Consider the following 25159-nt stretch of genomic DNA (forward strand, 5'->3'; position numbering starts at 1 on the left):
AAAACAGGATCAGTCACAAACACATACCTGCATGTTTTACTCTACACATGGACACATACACAGTTTACCTTCATTACCACATGGTGTCATTCCACACAACAAAATTTTCTTTCCATCAAAATGCTATGCAGCTAATTTTACAACACTTCCCATGTCAGTACACAGCTTTTTTCATGATTTAACCGTGTAGTTTTACTGTCATATTCACCACAAGGCTAGAAAGGGTTCAACTTGCTAATGGAAAGTCATCTCATCAATAGGCTGACCATGTGACCCTATGTGGGACCCACTGCACAGCATTTTACTGTCCCATACCCCATATATTGACTTAGTGTCCCACATTTTAAAACTAATTAATTAGGTGTAGCTAGTGGAAAACAATTCTCAGATAGATTTTTTGTGTTGAGTTGTGAAGAATGTAAGGTAAGGAGAAAGCACTGAATTTAAAAAAAAATTAAGAAGAATAAGCAATTTAAGTATGTATGATTGTTAAAAATTACAATCAAATACATAATACAGACAGAGAATCATATTAAAAGTTGCTCAAAATAAAACTCTTTATGAGAGAAAACTCTTCTATGATGCAGTATTCATAGGAAATAATCTGCTCAAAATGTATCCAGTTCGCTTGTCTTACACAAACTTAGTCCAATTATTTTCTTCACTTTTATTTGTACAGGTTATCAGCTGTTCTGTACTGTTATGCAATAATCCATAAATATATCATTCAATCAAGGGTTGTCAGTTTACTAAATGATAGAAAAGGTAAAGTCTGCATTGGTCTGGATTATTCATGTTTAGAGAGGTTGTTCTGTAACTTCCAATAAGGATTTATCCATCAGTGTCGTAGAACTTACATTGTAAACTCTGAGTCAATGAATGAATGTCGGTAAGTCAGTGTAGGACATGTCTGGCAGGACCACTGGTGGGCTTCATTGACGCCACAAAGGCCAACTACGTGCACACAAAATACAAGTGCAAGCCCTCACACACGCATACATACACCCAAACTACGGGTGAGAACCCTCCAGATCAGTGACACTGTATGAAATGCTGGCTTTGTCTTCCCTCACAGTGGCCACTTTCATTCAGGGTCATTATGTGGGTCTGTTGTTGTCTTTCAATATTTGCTGCCAGTTGATCGTCACTATAATGCTCTGTAGGCAGAGAATACATTGGCTGCCATACAATCGTCCTATTGTGTCTGCTCTGAGAAACATCAGCTGTGACAATGTGTTGGAGCGGTCAGAAAATAAAAGTTATTGTACTCATTGATTGTGGTTACAGGACTGATAGTTGAGCTGGTGTCAGTAAGTGAATGACTTGCAACCATTATGACACAGTTTTAGCATGACAGTGGGTTTGATGTGACGTGACTAATGTCAGATTTCTTAGAGTTCATTATTTCGTATATACTTAGTTTTTAGTCATCACAAAAATCCACCTCTATTTTCTTTCTTTGCTCTGACAGTATTGCCTGATGTATTGCCAAAATTGACGATGTCTCCTCTGACCATTACTCTGCTTACTGTTTGTTAGTTTAAAGGGATAGTTTCAAAAAATCAGTATTGGGTTAAGTTTATGCTATATTTAGGATATTTTACTGAAGCTGTTATCTGCTCTCTTCAAAGCCGCCAGCCTCCAACAAAAACAGTAATTTTACCATGCAGAACATGCCGGTTGCTGCTCTACCGCTGCCTTGATCAGTTAGTTTATTTATGTTATTGTGTGACTTTGGTGTTTTAATGGGTTAGTTCAGATTCACCAAAGTCACATAATAACATAGAGTGACACATCGAGGCAGCAGTACACCAGCAACTCCTGCATTATATGAGGTAAAATTAGTGCTTTTGTTAAGAGTCTGGTGTCTTTGAAGCAAGCACAGATAAATGTGTGACTTCCCCATTCAAAATGTCTCTCTGATAACAAGGAAAGCAGTGAAAATGTATAAATATAGCATTCACTTCAACTTCTATAATCTACTGGTGGTAAAACACTAACAACAGACAAGTACCTCATAAAACCACACTTTAAAAAAAAAAAAATCCCTTTAAATACCACTAATCTATTTTATCTTACTTGTTGAATTTATAAAATGCCATGTTGGTTTAGGGTAGTAACTGAGATTTTGCATATCCCTCAATGTGAGGAAAATGAATATTTTGAAATACATTTTCAAGATCATTAGATGTATTATTATTATTCATGATAATAGAAAATTACAGGGTTTCATAATTTGGCCTGGTAATGCAGCTACATTTTTATGTGTTAATTCTTCGGGCTCAAAATGTATTTAAAACTAATCTTAAGAATGAACACTTCACCTTTTATTGTTTGTTTGACCCCATTTTTGTCGTCAGGAACTTCACTGTATCATCACTTATCACTGTCATAAATTCACAGAGTGCCCAGTGAAGTGCGCTTTTCCGTTTTCCTGTTCGTCAGAGAGAGGCTATTGTTGTATTCTCCAGTGTTTGTGAATGGCACAGGAAAAACACCTCGAGAGATCTCTTGTTTAAAAGTTGAGTCTCCAAAGAGTCCAGTTTATAAAGGGCTTCTTGCTTTTATTTCATTTTTATTTCATTTAATTGTCTGTGCAAGAAAGGAACCATACTGTGAACATACAGGACTTTTCAGTGATCATCAGCTGGAGGACAGAGGAGGCTGTGTTTTGATTCCTTCCTTGTGCAGCAGCGACCTCTGCTGGTCTCTGTTTGTGTAACACAGCCTGAAAAGTCAGGGGAAAAAACTTTAGTGTGAGTTTTTCCAGTGACCTGTGCATTATTTCCATATGACCAAAAGAGACACCAAATGAATTCTGAAATTTCCCACTGGATGATACAGTGAAAAAGTTATTTATGTGAGTGTTAATGTTTCTTCTTATTTAACATGAAAGTTAAAATTAGAGCCCAACAGATATATCGGTTGACAGGTATTATCGGCTGATATTGATATCAGTATCGGTGTATATGCTGTCTGATATGTGTATTTTTTTAGATTATATATAATTCAAAAAATGTTGCTTGCCGTGATTTAGAAATGGTGTTAGCTATTCATGTTTTAACTTTTTTTTTAAACAGCAATTGACTGAAACTGACAGTAATTATGTTTATTTAGCTTTTTAATGTATTCCTTTTTTTCTCAGTAATTTATAGAATTAGCTGACAATGTAATACATTGTTGGTTTAATGTATAATAATGTATTACAATGTTAAATATTTATTAAAGTTCTATGCTTGAGAAAGTAGCTCTGGAATACATTTACAGAGTGGTAAAAAATCATGCACAGTTCAAATAAAAAAGGTCTTTTTTCATTCCAGCTCAAAAAATGACTATATCGGCCACAGTACCGATTATTGGTGGATATTCCCCCTCAAAAATCAGTATTGGCATTGGTCAGGCAGAAGTTAAAATACTATGTTATAACATGTGGAATAAACCCTTTATAGTATAGTATCGCCTCAGGGTCCTGCATCACCCTGCAAGGGTGAAGCACTGTTTGTTGAAACATTAACTCGGACTGTGTAACTGAATCTTTTCGGATACACCACCTGAACAAGGTGATATGGTGCTATTTAATTTTTTCAATTTTCAAGGATATTCTTTGTACTTCGTGCCATTTTGTTAATTTGCTTTTATGTCTCTTTGTGTTTTATATTTTCTCCTTCAGTCTTTTTTTTTAGAATTAATTGAATATTGATTTATTATTATCTGCATTATTATTAATGCAGTGAACGAGTAAAAGATTAGTTATTCATTCAAGTGTTATCAATAAACTGGCAACATAAAGTAGAAACACACTGCAAAGTTTGGTAAATAATGACAGCAAAAACATTATTTTATTTTCACTTTCAGTTTTCATCAAATTATAGTAATCAAAATCCCAAAAAAGTCCTTTACAAATACAGGAAACTGTGTTCTTACAAATCAACACTGTTACATAAATACACCAGGTTTGCAACATTTCCTTAATACAGACACAAAAACACAAACAAAAACACAAAGGTTTGAAATACATAATCATAGTTCTACAAAGGTAAAATTACATACATATATAATGGTCAGTGTGTGTGTGTGTGTGTGTGTGTTTTGTGTGGGATTTTCAGTATGTGTGTATATATGTTGTATATGTGTTATTGTCCGTGTCTCATCTAGGGCCGAGTTTTAAGGGGGCCTTGTGAGATGAAAGGTTCTTCTTGCCGTTGTGAGGCTTCACTTTCAGGTTTTGTTTTGGTGCCGTTTTCAAGTAAAAATTAAGCTGTGAGGAAAGATATGGAGAACAAGGTGTAAGTGATCAATGCAGAATATGTTTACATCCAACAAGACGTACAGTCACAAAAATTAGTCAAATGCCATGTCTGGGGTTCTGTATTTTCCACTTAAAAGAGGTGAATTAGCGGATGAAACTGTGAATCAGTTGCTAGATTCTTGTCTTACATATATGTCCTGTCTATACATATAGAAACACACCTGTATGGCCTCGGCTGGTCCCACTGTGACAGTGCTGGTTGAGGCGACATAACCTGGGGCCGATGCTGTCACAGTGTAGGTGCCTGGTAACAGAAGTCTGAAATAGTCGCCATCTACTCCTGTAGGAACACATACGGGGGAAAATGAGAGAGGAAATATACAACTAGTGTATTTCCTTTTTATTTCTTTAATTGAAACATTGATGACACAAAATTTTGTCATTTTTCATGTAAAATTAAAAGGTTTCAGCTTCATTAATATGAAGATTTGCTGCTTTTCCTCAAGTATACTTTTCCTGATACTTTTACTTAAGTAAAATTTCAAAGCAGGACTTTTACTTTTTAATTGTAGTATATGTATTGTGTGCTGTTAGAACTTTTGCATAATCAAGGTTCTGAATACTTTCTTCACCACTGGGTTAACGTAAATACTGTGCATAATGCAATTATTTTGAAAGTGCAGTTCTTCTATCGACCACTAGGTGGTGACTTGTTCCATTCCATTGTGAAGGTTGACTGTACTATTCTGATACATCAGTAGCCAGGACATTAGCAGATCATTTAACACATACCTCCACACACTCACATACTTCTTCAACCCTAGTAACAAGTAACAAGCTCCAAGGAAATAACAACCACATCTGTAAAACAAATAACTAACAGCCCTCCAGCCATTTCTCACCGGTGGTCACATCGTGGTTGATGCCAGCCACTGAGATCTCAGCGTTGCCGATGGGGTTGTTGTTATCATCGTACACCATTCCTTTTATCCCATGATGCACCTAAAAACAAGTTAGTTATGGTGTCATTTCATCCAATTTCTCATGGTACTTTCTGTCATGGATCATGCCTTTCGTGCTTGAGCTTGTGCCGTACAAAATATGTAAAATATGTGTTAATATAGGCAAGTCAGGTATGTGTGACGATGGATAGCCTTGTGTTTAAATGGTGTAATGGAAAACTGTATTGAATGTAAGTCACGTCAGGTCATAAACTCCATTTCTGATTCAACATTTCTAAAACTTTAAACCTTATTAGCCTTCCTTGGCCCTGAGGTCTATAAACAGTAAAACAAGACCAAACGGTATCTGCAGGCCCTTTTTAGTTCGGTCTATATAATCAGTGCTGCTGAACAAATGTTTGCCCTAAACACTATTTGCTGCAATGAATCAATGTAATTTATCTGAGCACTCTTGGATAAAGGATGTTTTGTCCTCAAACCAAGGCCTCTTTTCATACTTGAGGGAAGTCAGTTTACTTGTATTAGACTTAATTTCACGCACCTCATTTTAAGTCACTTTAAGTCCTGGCCAATATTTACAAGAAACCAGGATTCTTGGCAGTTGAGTCTCTGTGTGTAACTTTATTTGTGTGCACCAAGTTGTAAATGATGAGTAACTTGTGAGAGTATGTATGAGTGTTCTTACCTGTTCAAGGTATGAAACCAGTGCTTCTCGGTTACCTAGCCATTCTCTGGGCAGTGCTGATGCTGGGGGAAACTTAGCACAGCTCAGCTCCAGGGTGATCTCAAAACAGTTGGTGTACAGGTAGTTGAAGTCCTGCATGCCTGAAACACACAGAAATAGGTCTTTAAAATGGGGCATCTTTTTTTTGTTTCAGTGCTTCCCAGCGCGGTTTATAGAGTAGTTCACATGGAGTCTCAGTTTGCCTCTTTAAAGGGGTAATTCTGAATTTTTTTTTTAAGTGGGGTTGTATGAGGTACTTATCCATAGCCACACCCCCAGTTTGGAGAAGCTGGAAGGCGTACCGGCACAGAAGGGTTTGTTATATTTAGAATGTTTTCAATGTTTTACCTCGCTGTGAGACAGCCTTTTTTAAGGTGATGCTGTAATAATCTCTTAAAAGCCACCAGACTCTTGACTTTTGTCAAAAGCAATGATTTACTATTTTCTGCTTCTTCTAATCGGGAGTGTGCTGAGCGACTGTAGGTAGCCCTTTTCATACTGCGTTTCTGCAGCTCTGCCGTCATATAGCCATAGGACATTCATACTGATTCCACAACGGCGTAATATTGGCGTCCTTTAACATTGCAATCTGGTATCGCGGAACAAAGTGGGAGAGCAGCAGCAGTACAATAAGCGACTGTATCAGCAATGCATTAAAAAAAAGGTGGAAAAACTGCCCGTCGTGCTGTTTCTTGCAGTAGAGATTCTACATAGTAGTAGAGTAGAGATTCTACATACTCAAGCAAAGTTGTTCTGCATTTTGCTGAACATGATTTGATTACTGTTGAACTCAAATGAGAGGTGTATTTCTGACAATGCGGTCCGCTTCCTTTCTTGTTACCAGTGTTTGGTGCACAAATAACATATATCACATATTTTCAGTCTTGCCGGCTTCTCAACATTAATCCCGTCTCAAACAGTCTCGCCAGTTTATCCCCTCTGTAAATACCTTCAAAGGCAGTACAGATCACTTGGTCCCCCCATTACGCCTCTGGGACGTTCACATTGACATCACAGAGGTGTAAAGATTGCAGCTTAAAACAGCAGTCTGAAAGGGGATAGTAATAAACTGAATCATACAGCCCAACTCAAAATAAAATCAAACTATTCCTTTAAGGAGTTGTAAGGAAACTGTATTTTTGGTCATTGAGAGTCCAAAGCTATTACTATATTTTTTGGGGTCATCAGGGTTATTTTTCCAAACCACTGCATTTTGTTGTCTCCCCTTTTAGATGGACTCATATCACACCAAATAACACAAAGGCTTTTTGTAAACCTGAATTTTCCAAGTCTCTGGCTACCTTTCATAAAACCTTAATGCATATGAGGACAGAATTGGGAGGGAAAGTTTAATTCTAACCTCATAGACCATGACATAACACTTGGAGCAAAAGGAGTTTGTAAAATAAACATAGCAAGCCCCTGCTAAATGTGACTGTGGGGGTTTTCATCCAATTCAAGCACTCGCATGACTCAACCTAAAAGCTCAACAGATTCACATTCCAAGGAATAATCCCGACCAGTCCAGACCAGGACTAACAGATCAAAGACGTCAATTTTGTTATTGTTGTAGTTACAGATTAACTGAACTCAAATTGAATACACGCCCAGGCGGTTTGATGAACTTGGTGGACTATAACAAAACATTTCTCATAAACCAAACAGGGTAGGATGAGGACTTTAATGTTCCTGCCAGTGCTTGAACTCGTAAAACTCCTAATGGCCTGTAGGTGGCCAATGCCAGTAAATAATATATGAAACCAAACCCTAATAACAGACCCAGTAAGCAAGCTGGCTACCTTCACAGTACACAAAAAACTCAAATATTTACAGTTTTTTTTATATTTTCTAGGAGCAATTGAAGTCAGAAAATTGGATCAAGACAGGCTGTAGCAATAGTGGAGTTGTGGATTCAAAGTCAAGATTTCCTCACATTTGCAGAGTATTAAGGGACTGGTATGGGGTTTGTACCATGCAGGGACTAAGGTTGCTGTTGTTGTTGTTGTTGCCATGTGTCATTTAACACATTTAACTCGGGGGTCAGTGGAAGAGCAGCTGTTGGTGTAAAGAAGGTGAAGAGGTTAAAGGCAAGAGGAGAGCAGAGAGGTTTGGAAAGAGTCGGAGAGTTCATGATGTCACCAGGAAAGCTCGCATTGCAAGCCACTCGAGGCATGTCATTCATGCTGAAGTTGATGCCAACGGCTGCCATCATTCATGCAGGTGGCCTTGTCTTTGTGTGGAAAGGGAATAATAATGGACGCCGTCCAACACATGCACAAGGAACAATCTGTTTTTGTATGTGGAGGTAGTGAGTCAGTGATGTGCTTTATGGTGTTGGAGCTTGTTTTTTTTCCAATGGGTAGTCTTAACCTGCCTTTACCTTTTGTGGCTGTGCACTGTTGGCACACAGGGTGTTTTTAAAGATGAAAGTGAAATGTTTTTTGTCCTTGTGTGATTCCAGTGGAGTGTCTAGTGTTTTCAATGTCTGTTTTTTGTCTCTTCAGGACTAGAGACTTGCTTACCTTTGGACAGAGAGTACCAGCTGGCCCCGTTGGTGATCCCCTCATCGAAGAAGTCCCCACAGTTCCAACCCTTGTGCATCCAACTGTGAGCGTACGAGTAGGTCCTTGCCAACTGTCATCACAGCCCAATCATTCACATTTCACACAAAAACATACATATACAAACACACAGACCAGACAGTGATGAGATCAGATGTGTCTAACATCTGGAAATAATTTTTAATCTGCAGCACACCTTTCTGAAGATTTTGTCATCCGGAGTGGCCGCGTATGTGGTCCTCCCACGAATACGAGCGTCTCTCGACTTGTCGAAGGGGTAATTGGCCACCACAGCTCCTCCATGGAGGTTGGCTGACAGGACAAAATTGTAGTTTTGCATCCATTTTATGACCGCCAAAGTCTCTGGTTCAACCTGTGGAGGATATATATATATATATATATATATATATATATATATAAAGATATATATAACTTTTAGGTCTGACCTTTTTATCAAATGATATATAAACACAGAATGGCATACTGAATGCAAATTCTCATTTCATTGTAGTGCAGTATTTACATAATGTCCGTCAAATGTTTTTGTAAAATATACACAGTCACACTTCTTAAATCAAACTATCCAGTGCCCTCTTAGTGCCTGTCAGACCTGCTGTTCTGTAACATTCACTTCATCCCAGACTTTTCATAAACAGCATGAGTGGACTGAAGACATCTGGTTTTCTTTTCACCCAGAAACACTGGCTCCTGTGCTTGGCTGGTTATCTGAACAAATCCTAGTTTTCTCTGCTTTACCATATGTGAAGCATTTTCAAGCAAAAGGGTTAATCTTTAGGAAATCGTGGTTCATTCTTCTAGGTAATCCTCTGACTTTCTCGAGCTCATAAAGTGATTCTTCAGCTTTCATGCTCCTTCATCCTAATGCTTCAGTATATCTCAATTTATCTAGACTGAAAATGAATCAGCCATGGTTACCATTTGCTTAAAGGCCCTTCTCTTCTGTTTTGAGTCTGGAATTCAGGGAAATAGACGAGTTTACAAGATGAGGCAAGATTAAAGCTGCAAGGATGTAAACACAGCAGTTACATTTATGGGAAATCAACAACATGCAAGCTAAAATAGTAATCTGTGGCATCTCCACTACAACCGATGTCTTGAAACTCTAAATTCCACTTTAGGCTGCCGTTTATTTTCTCTGACAGGGCTAACTATCATTGCACGCCTTCAGCCATATATCATGCATGGAGACAAGAAGTAAAGCCTCTCCTTGAATCAGGTATGTGGGACAATAAACACAGTCGGGTTCATCTGTAGAATAATCCGGCTGATCAGAGACTACTGGCCTTGAAGTGGGAATTATATTTTGAGGGCTGGCAGGTGTTTATTGTCTGTGGATCTAATAATATATACTTGTGCATGCTTGAAGTCAGAGCTGCCACTGTGGTGTACGATTACATATGAAGGACACACACACATTGAGAATCAAATCTTTGTGTTACAAACCTCAAATTGTGCCGTTTTAAATACAAATATACATGAATCCACATATTCTGGATCCCTCAGTGGTTCACCGACAGACAAGGTTAGATTTCACCCTGTATGAGGGATGTCCTTATTTATTTATTTTTTATATATTTATTTTTTTACAAGGACCAAAATAGTCCCATGCCTAGGTCACCTTTCTGACTCATTGCAGCTGATTTATGATTAGTCTGCTGGTTATAAATTTAACAACTAAACCTTTCACTTATTATTCGTGGTCTCTATTATCCTTTTTTTCTTTTTCTTTTGTGTATGTTTTTTTAATGTATTTTTATTATTTAATTTATTTTTACTCATTTATTAATGAATTTATTCTTACTTAACTTTTCATATCACTGTTGCTATCTTTCCTTTATTTCATTTTTCTATTTATTTATATATTTCTTTTTCATCTCCTTACTTTTATTTTACTCATTTATTATTCTAAATATTAAAGTACTAATTAGAGTTATTGTCGTTTATTTTTAGTCTCAATATTTATGATTACTACTACTGTAATGCATGTATAAAAGCATTAATCTTTGTTCATTTATCTGGCCAGAAATGGGTATTGAAAATTAGAATCTGGATAATAAAAAAAAAACAACTGTATTTAAAAAAAAAAAAAAATCAGCTTTGCCAGGTTGAAATTTACATTATTTTGTGAAACAGTATGCACAAAAGAGAATTTCTTATTCTTTTTTATAAAGCTCATTCCTCTAGATGGAACTAATTAAAATGTAGCGTGGCTGAGCCTGCAGGAGAGCACAGGAGGCTTGTGGCTTCATGCAGCCTGTGAGGATGTAATCCCGACCAGCATGAATGAAGTATCTGTAACAGTGGCACAGTTACTCTTTTGTGTTTGCCTTTCAGCCGGCAGTCATGTGGGTAGACAGCCAGCCCGCGACTGGGAGGATCAGTGTTTTAGTTTTCTCAACACATTTGCAGCCCAGGAACTAGTTAATATGAAAAGAAATATTTTAAAAAATCAATGTCTGTCCTTTGCACGGGAACAAAACCACTTTATTAATATATTTATATTTTGTAAACCAATTGGCTCATTGACAAAAGTTATATACATCCACCCCCTATTTATATATACCTTTTCTTTAAAAAAAATAATGGTCGTTTCATTTTTCTCAATTGATAAAACAATATACTCTTATGTGTATTTTCAATTTGACTACTTAATATATCATATTTAGAATTTGAAGATATTATAAGACAGAATAGATATTAGTTTTTAAAAATGAATAATTCTCATCGTTATACTTGATATGGCCTCACATACTGTGTTTCACAATTATCAATTGTTGGAAGCACAATAAAAAAAGTTTTAATAAAACAAAAATAATAATTATGCATTTTATTTAAAATTGAAAGTATCTGTGAATGTTATAAATCCCTCTGGGTAACATTACAACATTCTATTATTTTTTTTAATCCCATTTTTCACTCATACAATTTCTATTATTTCAATTTATAATTTTGATTGATATGGTTGAACTCATAATGTAATTTTAATAAGATTATCACCTAAAATAATGCTGCAATCATATGTGCCTAATCTGGTCAATGGTGCTACAATCTGACAAAAACAAACACGGTCATATATATTAGACTATATTTGGCTTTCAATACTTGAAGGGATATTTTAGTATATACTCACAGACATTATATTATCCAGCCAAAATAACACCCTGTGGTTTCAAGCAGGAGGGACCAATGGGAAAGGCCAAATTAGAGATAAAAAGTCACAGAAAGTAACCTTGAAAAACCGTCGCCCTTTAAGTGTCTTTTAAAGATAAGACGACTGCAGACGTGACACCCCCAAGGATCTGACCTTGATACTTAAAATGTACTTTTCAGTCGACTTTTAGAAATAGTTTGACAGCACACACTCTCTTCCCTCCCTTCTTTCTCCATTTTACACTGCGCTGATCTAAAATAATAATTGCATTGTGAAATAACAGCAGTCCCCCAGAGGAGTACTGTGCTTTTATTTCAGCCAATCCTGCAATATTGGGCCACGAATGCAGTTCAACATCATATTTTTAAAGATACAGTTTATCCCTACAGTGTTATTCCAATGTAGGGCAAGTGTCTGCTTCTTCTCATTTTTATAGCTAATGGACAGGACATGTAGTCGCTTGTTCAGGACTGTTCAGAGAGCTCAGTATGTTTCTGCCAAGTTACAAATATTTCAAGGAACGATTGATTGGTGGGTTTCAACAGTCCTGTAGTACAAATAAAAATCCACCAGGGCACTGGAAAAGAGCTCAGGGGTAAAGTGTTTATTATTCATAGACAGATTTGGCAGTAGGCTGTTGATTTTGAGTGAAATCACAGGTTTGTGGAGAGTTGCGCAGTGTCTTGAGGTAGCAGGTAACAGTTACACTCTTGGACCGCAAAGTAGGCCTGTTCAAATTCTCATGGTGGTGGCGAAATGACAAAAATGTTTAACTGCAGCTGAATGTCTTCATGTACAGTACATATATCTTGTCAGGTCGCTATTATTCCAAGAATTAAAGAGCTTTAGGACTTGTGTATGCCAACTTCATTCTCTAGTCTTCCTCTGACTTCTGTCCTTTTAAAAGTACAACGTATACGATTTGGCCAGATTTTTAGTTTGAAACATTCTCAAAATGAACATTATCAGTAGACTGTGAAGAAGATCCAGATTTGACATTATGTCAAAGACGTCTGTGTATTATGTGGCAGAAATATTTACCAAAATGAACATGCTATCTTATAATACCTCAAGAGGTGATAGTGACTCACTGTAGCTGCAACTGTAGCTAAACTGAGATTCTATTTTCTTTCTACAAGTCCCTGGAGACTCTAGCTTAATCCTATCGGAGATACTAGAGCAGTCCCACATAAACCTGCTGTACCCAGCCTTTGCCAAAGCCCACTCTCTCATCAACAAGTTGGACAACATGAGATTAGGGGTGGGCGATATGGCCCTAAAAGATTATCACGATATTTATTTATATATATATATATATATATATATATATATATATATATATATATATATATATATATATATTTTAGTATTTTTGCGATGACAATATTAAAAAATACTGAAAAATATATAGAAAATGATTTTTTAGTCTATAGAAATAATAAAAAATAACCATTTCACCCATCATCACCCTGGGAGAAAAAATTTTGTACGTTTTATAATACAATGTGATCAATCTTGTCCACTTTGAGAGCTAAATGTGAGCAAACACCTCACATAACATTTTTTAGAGTCAACAGGGCTTTCCAATAGGACATGGAGCAGCCAGACAGTGTTGAAAAATAGCTGGCTAGGGGGGTCCGTCCAGGGGCATTCCCCCTGGTGAATTTTTTTTCATAAAAGCCAAAATTTGGTGCCTCTCACACATTCTAATGCCACTATTCCATCATATACACCGATCTTAATCATTGCCTATTTTAATTAATTATTGTAAAGGAAAATAAGGGTTCTTCAATGTTTTATTTAAGGCATCTTATTTTGACAGTCTTCTTGTAATTTCTGTGGTGGATTCTCTGCTCTTATTTTGCAAGCTGCATTTGTATAGCGACAGCACAGTAAGTAGCTTTTTGTGATTAAAACAACTTTAATTGTTAGCTAATGTTAGCTTGCGGCTAACAAACGGCATAATGCAGCAGTGTGTTTGGATCTCTGACGGCCCAGACAGGTTGATAGTATTTAGTTCGGCTCACACAGAGAGAGCATGTGGGGACGGGACTGATACAGACAGGTAGGTTCTAGTTTTGAAGCGCAGTGGGAGGGCAGCTCGGTATATTCATTGCGTGTGTGGGTGAGTGCACGCGCATGTCTCGGAGGAGGACAGAGAGGTGGTTTGGGGTTTTTCTGCTGAGCAGAGACACAATGCAAAATAACCTTATATTATAAATAGTGTAGATATACTTTCAGTAGCTTGAAATGTGACGTTAGCGCAGCACACGAGACTCTGGCGGGCTGCCACAGTCTAGGTAATTAAAAGGAAACCCTAACACCGCTACGTCAAGAAGTAGGGAATGTTGCCAATATCATGATTTTTTTACCCATAAAAAATATACTGGTATAATCGTGAACGATACGATATGGCACACCCCTACACAAGACTACAAACCACTGCACAGATTGCTGGTGATATTGAAGAAGAAAATATTCCAAATTTACTCTCTGCCAGGCTGTTGGTTGGCTGTTGGAGCTAGACTCTACAGGGACTTGTCTATTGCAGCAGTCTCCTAAAGGCAGAATCTAAGTTTGGGTGTAGGTGTACATTTTTAAGGACATTGCAAAGTTTACTGCATAATTAACTGTGAGGGTAAAATTTAATTGGAACAACTTACAGGGTGCGGACAACCATTAAAAGGTTTTTGTCATTTATTCTGCGGTGTTAAATTATAGAACAATTTAAAGATGTAACTAAAGCAATGCTCAAACATAAACCAGTTTAAAAATGTCTACAAAACCATGATTCTCATGAGATGGGGGTTTGACAATCACCAGGTGTTTGCAGGGATTATTGTAATGTCTTTATTTTGCACTTACACTTTTCATCTTTCTTTATATCGTTCTTACATATATAGAGAGAAATAAAGCTGTTCATTGATTGAAACTGTTACTTAATCTTTCCTTTTACATGTTCAAAATAAAAATTCAAATATCAACTGTAACGTTACACAATCTTGAACAGTGTCCTTTGCAAATATTTAATCATGTCAGTCTTGCACATAGTGAAATACTGCCCCCTACTTGTTGGAGAATGTGGGCAGTAATTACACAATGCCCCTTTAACGTTTCTAAGCTTCAATTCTAAGGCCACGTTTATACATAGCAGGGTATTTAGAGAAACGGATACCCCCCCCCCTCCGTTTTCAAAAAAGTTGTCATTTACATCAACCCGCATAAATACGACGTTGAGCGCCATTATAAGTATGCCAAACCTATTATATGGGCGGCAGTGTAGGGAGAAGGATAAAGCCATGCAAGCCAATCAGAATCCTCAGAATCAACAACGAATAACACGAGCGACTTCCTGTTCCTTTCAAAACAACTAGATAGAATGAGCGTGAGAACCTAAAACCCTGTTTCTCCCAGTTGACATGACAACACATAACCGGAGTTTTCCAAATTCTCCACTTTGCCCGGAGTTTTTAGAAATAATCGTTTTCCATGATAAAAACGGGGTTTTCTTCTAAATGAGAGGCCAAACCGCATGGAAATATCTGCGTTTTCCCTTCATGTAAACGGGGCCTAAGCTCCAAAAAAATCCACAAAACCCTACAGCAAACAAATACAAAGCAATTCAAACTTATATTTTTTGTAAATGTTGTGAGGGTGGATTGAAAAGGATATTTTCAGTCATGCTTTTGTCCAGCTTTGTGGAAAGAGGTGGAAAGAGCAAGGCTGCCATTTTAGCTGCCTGTTTCGAATTGCAAAGACAAAGCAGAGCGGCCTCTTTCTGACCCAGATGTAGAAAAACATAGTTTATATGAGGAGATATAGGCTTTACGGTAAGATAAGCAAACACACCCCTTTAAATGAGACAGACTGTTCAGGCACACACAAACATACACATGAAATAGAAAGCCTACTAAGCGATTCTCTTTGTCTACTTACTGTTACTGTTCTTTTTTATTTAGTAAAAGCTCAACTGGCGGTGGAGGCTGATCAAGTACAAATCTCATGAATTTGCTTATGTCAACAAAGTAAAAGCCAAGATAACTCAGCTATGTTATAGTCGCTCATTATTCAACTCCATATTCAAACACTGAACACCAGCATGAGAAATGTGATCATCCATCTTCCTCTCTCTCTCCCTCCCACGCATGCACATACATGTATTCGCACACAGACACATTTTTCCTGTGAGTTTATCCAGTAGCACTGACCTGTTGCTCCCAGTTGTCTGGCAGCGGCAGGTGATGGTTTCGTCCGTTGGTCTTCTCGTAGTAGTACATGAGCGCGTTCAGGTCTGGAAAGTTCCGGTTCAGATCATAATCTCTGGCGTTCCCTCGACCCACCAGGTAGCCGTTGAACTCTGGACCCTGTTGACCCACAGACAGAATATCATGTTTCTGAATCGGCAGCTACTGCTGGGTTTCCTTGTTTCTTTTTCCCAGTGGAGTGATTGAATTATAATGCTTTGGCTTCATGAGTTTTAACATAGTTTTTCAAGCTATGAATTTTTATAGCTTGGATGCAGCAAAGGAAAACTTGTTTGCGTATTTCACTGCAGTCACCGTTAATTTTTCTCGAACAGGTTTTTTTTCCCGTATGTCACATTTAATTTACAATGATTTTTTTTGTTTTCTTAGGACTCTAAACTCAACCCCATAGCGAAAAACTTTGAAGCATTTTAAGATTAAACAAACAAGAGAAAATGCCAGGACATTTAAAGTACTGAGTATGCTTTGATAAAAAGCCTGTAATATTGTATGGCAGACAAAAAATTGATGGATCGTTACTATATTTACACAGATGGCATTTTTAAGTGCTTTTAAGTGAAATGTCTCAAAAACAATTTGATTTATTGCTACTAAAATTTGGTATAGGCATTCATGTTCCCCATACGACTCCAGCAGGATCAGCAGGACAAAATACTTTGGTTTATGACCAACTACTGGAAAAACTCCCATCAGCCTCAACTGTACTTTGTTTAGTGTGAATTAGCATACTATAATACAGTGGCATCTAAACATATAAGAAAGTTTTATATTAAAGTAAAAAGCAGGACAAACAATACCTATGTAGCCTAAACGTGAAACCAAATGTGATTGGTCAGCAATTATAGTGCTATGGACACGATCTATGTATGTATGTATGTATAATGTATTAAACATACACCCAGTAGGCTACTTTATTTATTAATGATACATATTATATAACAGTACACTGCACAATGTTTTAGTGGGATGTAAACATTATTTATTGATAAGGAAGCATGATGAACACCAGTCATTTTCCACCTTAACATAAATAATAACGGGATTTTCCACCATTGGTCCTGGCAGTGTAGATGGGTCCAACACTATGGTGCACCACAGCTAGGGTTTTTTTGTGGGATGCTATTGTTGTCATTAACATTTAGTGAACAGCCTTATAGAGCTACTAACATGGCTGTAGACTCATGTTTTATTGTTCTGGGGACTCAGGCTGCCTTGGAATTTTCTCCATTTGACGCCAAATAACACATTTCATCAAGTGTCACTTTTGAAATAAATTTTTCTTTACTGACTGTGATGCAAAATTGCTCTAGGGAGGCTCTTGTTGGATTCACACATTATTTCCATGCAGTATTTCTGACTTGACAACTGAAAGCACACATTGAACTCTTAACTGTTTTAATATTACTTTTATGATTCTTTGGCATATCATATGTACATTTTTGTTGATGCAAAATCAACACTGTGCCACTGGGGATGCTGGGAAATGAAGCAGCCTTCTCATTGTTGTCCAGATGCTGCTGCATCCAAACATCTGTTGATGCAACAAATTATAGTGCTTTGTTTATGTGTTGTCTGAGTGCCAAGAGAGGGACCATCATGTGCAAGCGGCCTCCTCCGGACATATAATTAGTCTCAAAGAGATTGTTCGCGCGTGTGTGTTAAAGGGGGTTGCATGTGCTTCTGTTCTTACTCAGCCCATATAATTACCCCCCGGTAGAAAGCTAGGGGCTCTCAAACGGAGCTGATAGACAGGTTTATTACAGACATCATTAAACAGAGAAAGATTTCATTAAAAAAAAACAGTTTTTGGCTCTTGGTTACTTGCCTTTAGTGTATATAAACACATGCACATACCTATTAGATTTGGTGTTATCTGATGGAGCCAGATAATATACGTGTTGTGCTGTGATTTAACTTGCAGGTGTTACGTTTTCCTGAGGGACCTTGACATTTCAACCCTTTCCACTGGCAAGAACACAATCAAGCAAAAATGTGGAAACTTTTTCTTCACAAGTGGCAAATGATTGCTAAAGAAAAACAGCCAAAGGCATCCCAGTAGGAGATTTTCCTTGGTTTTATTTTGGCACGTGGAAGCCTGGAGCACACATGCATGTCAGGGTTTACATTACCTGTCTGGCAGCCACCTCGTAGCCATCGGGGTTCATGGAGGGCAGGATGTGGATGCGCGTGTCATGGATCAGCCTCATGATCCGCTGGTTTCCGGCCCGATACTCCTCGCAGAGGAACTGGGAGAACTTAATGAGCAGTTCACGGCCGAGCACTTCGTTGCCGTGCATGTTGCCAACGTACTTGAACTCCGGCTCCACTGGGGAGGAAGTGAAGAGGTGGAGGGGGGCATGAGGTCAAAAAGCCACACAGAGCTGCCAAGCGTAACATTTAAAATGACTGCCTGAGCATGCACGCACATGTACACATGTATTAACGCACATGTAAATACAGTGGACCCAATAGGTAGTCTTTTGAGTCTTTTTGGTATGAGCTTGAGTTTCTATACGCTGCAGGATTTAAATTCAAAATTCCTGATTACAGCTACAACTACGCAACTCTTGGTCAACAGCATCCACTCTGGCATTAAAATTACAGTCTCATTTTAAAAAGATTGCATTGTCAATTACATTTTGGGGAAACACACTTGTGTCACAAATACGTTTCTAATCAAAACCCACAAGTCCACATATGGAGGAGGTCGGGGTAGACAAACAAACATGAGACCTCCGTTGGCATTGACCTGCGTCTTTTAGAAGTTTAATTGCAGCATTTGGTCTTTCATCTCTGAGCCATACAAGCATGTGTGTGCATTCATACACACACCAATGTTGACTTATTTTTGCAATGTACGTAACTTAACAAATATACTTATTTTAACCAGTAACAAACCCAAACCATGGTCTTTTCCTGAACCCAACCAAGTAGTTTTGTCACCGCAACATAACCAAGCACTTTTGTTTAACAATGTGTTCAAAACTGTAACTGTAATCTGGAAGATTACAGTTACAGTTGATGTTTCCCTCAAAAACTAATTGAGGGTGCAGTTTAGATGTATGGGAATGTAATTTTTAGGAGACAGGGTTTTTACCCTGATCATGTTTTCAGTTTCCCTTTTTTATTTTATCAAAATCTGGTGCCTACATTACCCACAATGCAACTTAAATGTGATCTGTTACAGATCTGTGAGATTATCATGTATTATGTTCTTTTCATTTGAAAGAGGAAGATTGTGCTACTTTTTTCTTTTAAAACGCACATATTCTTGTGTTGAAATAATAACCAATCAGAATGTGTTTACATTATCGCTGTTTCTTGCTGAGATAGTTCCCAAGGCTCTGACAAAGGTGAGTTCTGGGGAGTGGGTCTAATTACAGCTGATTAAATTATTTAGATAAGATCATCTGGCATTCCTGTAGGTATCTGACACTGATTGGGTGCGCCACCTATCTAAACAGTCTCCCTCTCTGTATAGGGTTCCCTCCTCCCAGGGGTCCCTTCATTAATCACTGCTGCAGTGTTGATAGATCCAAGGACCCCCAAACACTGCAGCTAGACGGAGCCACTACTGAATGCTTTAGCTTAATGCTAAAATATTGCCGCCTAATGCCCTAACTATGTTATTTTACACGCTTATCATGGTACGTACTGTTACACTGAATTATTGCATGTGTTTACATTATTCATGCAAAAAAAAGAAAATGTATTTTTTATGGGGTGGGGGTAATGTGCAGATACTTCCAAATTTATGAACACCCTTCACTAATTGCTTTAGGCACCCAAATGGCAGCTTTGGCGCTGCAATTCACCTCCTTTTCTTTAACGCGGGGCCAATTGGCCTCAGGTTCAGAAAACAGTGTTGGCTCTAGTGTGCAGCTTTAACACACACACACACACACACACACACACACACACACACACACACACACACCAAGCAGCATGTGAAAGACATGAACTTCCTAAAGGGTGCAAGGGGGTTGACCCAGACAGGACCTCAGGTCACTCCCCTCCATGAAGTGCACGGTTCCTGTTTTTCACCCTCGGTCATCTTGCAACAGAACAAGCGTACATCCTTCCATTCTACTGAAGGAAACCCCTACGTGTGCAAATGTAGAGAAAAATGCAAGCTCAGTCACAGCCAAAACAGCATTCCCTGCCGTTGTCAAGCTTGTTTTTTTCCAAAGAGCTGCCATAAAAAATGCAAGAATGGAAAAACCCTCAAAATCACTTACATGAGCGTGACCCTTTGGATTGTTTTCAATACAAATATTAGCAATGACGAGGTTATGGTTTTCAATTTGCAACTGATATGCCAAATAAACACCTGGGGAGCTGATTCAGTGATTCGGAGGAGGAAAATAAGCAAAGATTTTGCAAGAGCGGGTTCAGGGTTAAAGCCTTGTTGACTCAATGTGAACTCCTGTGTCATCTGCTCAGCTTTGAGTAACACCCCGCGTTTTGTCAGTGGTTGGATGGCAAAAATTGAAATGAATCACAGATGTTCACACAATTCTTTCACTTTTGTCTTTTCTCTTTCACTTTGAGTTTTCCACATATAACCGCCGCCAATGTTTATCAGAATTGCCAGCTTTGGATAACTCCTCTTTCTCTTCTTCACCATTAATTCACATAGTAGTTCAGCCCCAGAAAGCTAAATTGGAAGCTTGTATTTCATCTCTTGGGGGGAAAAAACCCCAGAGCCCCCACAGACTGCTCTTTCTTCTGCCAGCTATGTTCTCACTCCCCACAGCAAGAAGTGCAAAACAAATGGGCAGCCAGTGAAGGGGCCTGTGCATTTGAAATCCATAATAAATCTGTTCTCTGTACCCCAAAAACATTGTGTTGTGTTTCTTTATCAGCTTTAAATGTTACTGAGTGGCATTTGACAAAAGTATCAGCTTGCTGTCATATTGAAAACAACTTATTACTACTATTAATACTGTATTAACTTGGAATTTGTAAATTATTATTCTGGACATGCAGATTGAGATAATCAAATCCTTGATCAAAACACTTATTGTAACATCCTCACTGGGCTGTCAAACAGGGAATCAGGAGTTACTCACATGCTTCGTGGATGCCCGGGTTATCACTGAACTCCATCACATAGAGGTGGCGCCCCTCTACGCTGCGTCCGATGCTGTAAATGCGTGTGATGTAGGGGCATTCGCTCTGCACTGCAAACAGGGCTCGCACCATGTCCTCATATCGGTGATGCTGAAACTCTGAGCCGCACACCAGGAGCCCCATCAGCCCCAGCAGGAGTGCGGCAACCCAGGGAAGAGTCCACCCCTGCTGCATGGTCCCTCAGCCCAAGTTGTGCAGCACAGGAGGAGAGGAGGCTGAAGAAGACTTCCTGCAACTATGCAAAACACTTTCAGATGTATTTTTATCCCCTTACACACCAAACATACTGCTTACTCCCTGCTTGCTCTTTTCCTTTCTTGTCCTCTTCTTTCTCCTGCTCTCCCTCTCCCTGTGCCTCCTCCCACCCACAGTCCTCACACTGAAGAGCAAGTAAGGACAGCCCCCCGCTCCTTCTTTGTCTCACTCTCCTCCTCCAACAGCTGCTTCTCTCCCTCTCTCTTTCCCTTTGGGTCCTTGTCAAGTACATGCTACTTGCTTTATTGGTGCTTCGAATACTTCTGCTTCAAGTAGTTCGCCCCACAGCCCCCTCGGCTCTGTGCACACACAATCTGAATTTCATTCTGTCTCTGAGACACTCATTTTCTCTCCCTTTCTTTGTCTTTAACTCTTGTTCTATGCTCCCTTCCTGGGAAAGAGGGGTTGTTTCCACGGCACTGCTCTCCCCAACCCCTGCACCCCTCAATCATCCATTCATTAACTCTTAAGTCAACACACAACCCCTATGTGTGTGTTTGTGTGTGCGTGCGTGTGTGTGCATGCACGTGTGCCTGCGCTCCTCAGAACAATCAGTGTGAGAGCTCTTTCGCAACCTTTGGACTGGTTTTGTTGCTCTTTCCTCGAAGCAGCACAACACACAGAGGAAAAACGTGTGTGTGTATGAATGCACACATGCTTGTATGGCCCAGAGAAGAAAGACCAAATGCTGCAATTACACTTCTAAAAGACGCAGGGTCGATGCCAAGATGCATGCACCCCCCACAAACACACACACACACACACACACACACACACACATACACACACACACACCCATTTACTGCGGAGTGTGCAAGGGGTGCTGTCAATCAAACCTGCTGGAGAAAAGAGGAGCTTTTTCCATGCAGATTGTTGTGCAACTGCTTGTGGAAGTTTCAGAAAAGAGAAGGAAAAGCAAACAGGAGCAAGAGAAAGATATACAGTTGGAAAACTGAGTAACAAAATGGTCCAAAGGATAGACTAATGCCCAAAAAGACACAAAGAGAGAAAGAACAAGTGACAAGGATGGAGAAAGATAAGAGAAAGACAGACATTTTTTTTTCTTAAAATGCAAAGTTGAAGTCGTATGCCATCAATGCACTTCTGACTGACAAGCTAAAGTAATTGGGACTGCTTTGGACCGGACCTCATTGTCTCTGCTGGCAATTGTATTTCTTCTTTCTCATTGTTTGCATCTGGTACGCCTCAAGGCTCCGCTCCACTTCACTCACCAGTCCCATTCACTATGCCCACAAAGTTGAGTTCAACTATCCCAGCAAGATGCAAATAAAGGATTGTTGAAAAAAAATCTTCCTTGTTGAAAACATCTCAACACAAGTTGGGTCATTCATAAATTAGTTTTAAACTTGAGTGACTGTGGAACAAAATAGGAACACTGAGGACCCTGTTCGTGTTGAAAATGGGTAAGTTTCCCACTACCTGGTTCTAATCTACTTCTACGTGTGTTTTTTCCTGCAACAGCCTCATGAAAAAAGGTTCCACTCTGATGCAGATGCATCACTCACATGTTTTCAAATGCAGGAGTTTATACATATTGTACGAAAGTGACATCTGGTGGATATAAGTGGTACTTTAGCCATGGACATCGTTATGCAGGATGGTAAAATCAATCAGATATATCCATTATCATATATAAATCTATGGAATCAGATGTATTCGTTTTGCAACCATTGTGAATAACTAGTATTTAATTTGGAGATAAATACATTTGCCACTAACAATTATTATCACTGTTTATTAATCTGTTGCTTATCCTCTTGTTTAATCTATGAGCTTTTTGGTCCATAAACACAACTCAAATATTTTAGAGTTTACTGTCACAGAGGAGCAAATAACCCAGACAAAAATTCACATTTAGGCTGGAATTTTTATTTATTTTCTAATAGTTAGTCAAACCAATGAATTGATAATCAAAAACAGTTTGGAATTAATCTAATATTTGAAAACGAATTGATGTATGGATTAATCTTAGGGTCGTAGGGTTGCCCCTCAGGGTAAGATGCCTACAAGCCTTAATTCCTCTCCTGATTTATAGATGGCGCCAGATCTAAACTAAATACAAGTATTTAAATGGCTACACTCTGGTGAATTCTGACATCTGCATTCTTGAGACTTATAACATCAGAACTAGTAATCTATATATTTATATTTAGTTGTACTTAATAACATATGTGACAATGGGGGATTTGTGCACAGAGTCTTTACTGGTTTAAGAAAAGAAAAAAAGATTTTTAGAAGACCCTTTCGGGCAAACAAAGGGAAATTTTGCGATGACCACTGTGATTAGCCTAAATTGGCTTGCATCCCTGGCTAGAGGCAACATTATTGACAATTAACAATCTCTATTTTAAGTCAGTGTGGCTCCAGAGCCATTTACAGCCTGTGCAATGTGAGACATTCAGTCAGGATTTGGCCAACAGACACTTTGTGCTTCCAAAAGTACCCATTTTACTACAAACAACAACCAGATGTATATTAAATGACAACAACCGTAACTCTTCTTTTGAAATAATTAAATAATGGGCTATTGTTAGGCTATGTTTAATGTTTCAACACAGTGTTAAGTCATTATTCAGTCATTTGTTGCATTAATAAAAGAAAAAGGCTTTTTTTCTCCCCTAGTGCACCCTGCGGCTAAAGTGCTCAGACTAACAAGCAGTACCACTAGTGTCCACAGGGGGGCAGTGTGTACTAATGCTAACTCGTATAGACTTGATTGCAGTTCATTACCTTATATTAAGCCTGTTGCATGTTTGCATAGTGGGATAAAGTGCAATAAAGTATTTTTTTAGGAAGTACACTAAGATTCATTTTTTTTCCTTAATCCAATTGTTTTGTTCATTATTTTTTAATTAAAATGTATTTAAGCCATGCCCCATATTGTAAAACCCTTAACCAATCGGATTCAGACAAGTATAATGATTGGTAAACAGTTGATAATGAGAAAGTGGAAAGATGCAGAGGGCCCAGTATTTCAAGACTGGCTTACAGATTTAGGCAAAGTAGCTGCTTTTGAAAGGATATCCTATAGTATAACAAATTATATTGATAAATATAATGAGAAATGGGGAATGTTTTTATGACTATGTTCTTTACAGGGTAGCTAAAATGTATACACTGATCATTATGGGCTGTTCTTGGGGGACTGGCATGGAAATGAAGGTGGAGGCGGACTGGGTTCATTACAGGAATCTGTTTACTGGAAGACTACCTGTCGACAGTGAATTTCACATTGGACAATGAATAGACATGCAATAGTGTGGTGGTTGTCTCCTGTTAAAACAGTTTAACATATTGAGCATGGATTCATTTTACCTGTCTTGGACTTCTTATGTACTTATTTTTATTTTATTGTTTTTACTTTTGTGTTTTATTGTCATAAGATTGTGTATCTTAATTTTGCCCCTTTTTTCTTTTTTCCCTTTTTTTGTTTAATTGGTTGTTAGTTTGGTCTTGTAAAAACTCAATAAAAGTTGAATCATAAAAAAATGTATTTAAGCATGTAATTATGGCATCTGAATGTTTCTTTAAAGATATTTGTTAACTTTAAACAGATACTAGAGTGCCCAACAGCATGCCAGGTGACAATATGTCACATGATTGATGCCCTCCGCCAAAATAAAAGCCCCTCGTAAACTTTTTGATGCTGCTCTTTTCCCGCCCACTACATGTAATAGTATGATAATGAGGGCTGTGGATGCGGAGCAGGGGAGGGCTGGCGTTAAGACATTTGACTCTATTTGGAGTTTTGTCGATTGCAGATGAAGAAAGTTTTTTCTTTTCTGCTTGTACTTCAGCAGACGCAGCTTGTTGGCAG

General features: G+C 38.3%; 1 protein-coding gene across 1 annotated transcript; it reads right to left on the bottom strand.

Moving 5' to 3' along the window:
* Positions 1–3808: 3808 nt before the first annotated feature.
* On the bottom strand, positions 3809–21405 carry cpn1 (carboxypeptidase N, polypeptide 1). Its single transcript, XM_059325349.1, has 9 exons — positions 21006–21405; positions 18063–18259; positions 15877–16032; positions 8693–8869; positions 8458–8569; positions 5897–6036; positions 5152–5251; positions 4471–4589; positions 3809–4258 (listed from the first exon to the last, which is right to left on the bottom strand). Exons 1-9 carry the CDS (start codon positions 21238–21240, stop codon positions 4148–4150), a joined length of 1347 nt encoding a protein of 448 aa, XP_059181332.1. The 5' UTR covers positions 21241–21405; the 3' UTR covers positions 3809–4147.
* Positions 21406–25159: the final 3754 nt, after the last annotated feature.

The sequence above is a fragment of the Centropristis striata genome, chromosome 21 (genome assembly GCF_030273125.1).
Source record: "Centropristis striata isolate RG_2023a ecotype Rhode Island chromosome 21, C.striata_1.0, whole genome shotgun sequence".
In the NCBI taxonomy this organism is placed as follows: domain Eukaryota; kingdom Metazoa; phylum Chordata; class Actinopteri; order Perciformes; family Serranidae; genus Centropristis; species Centropristis striata.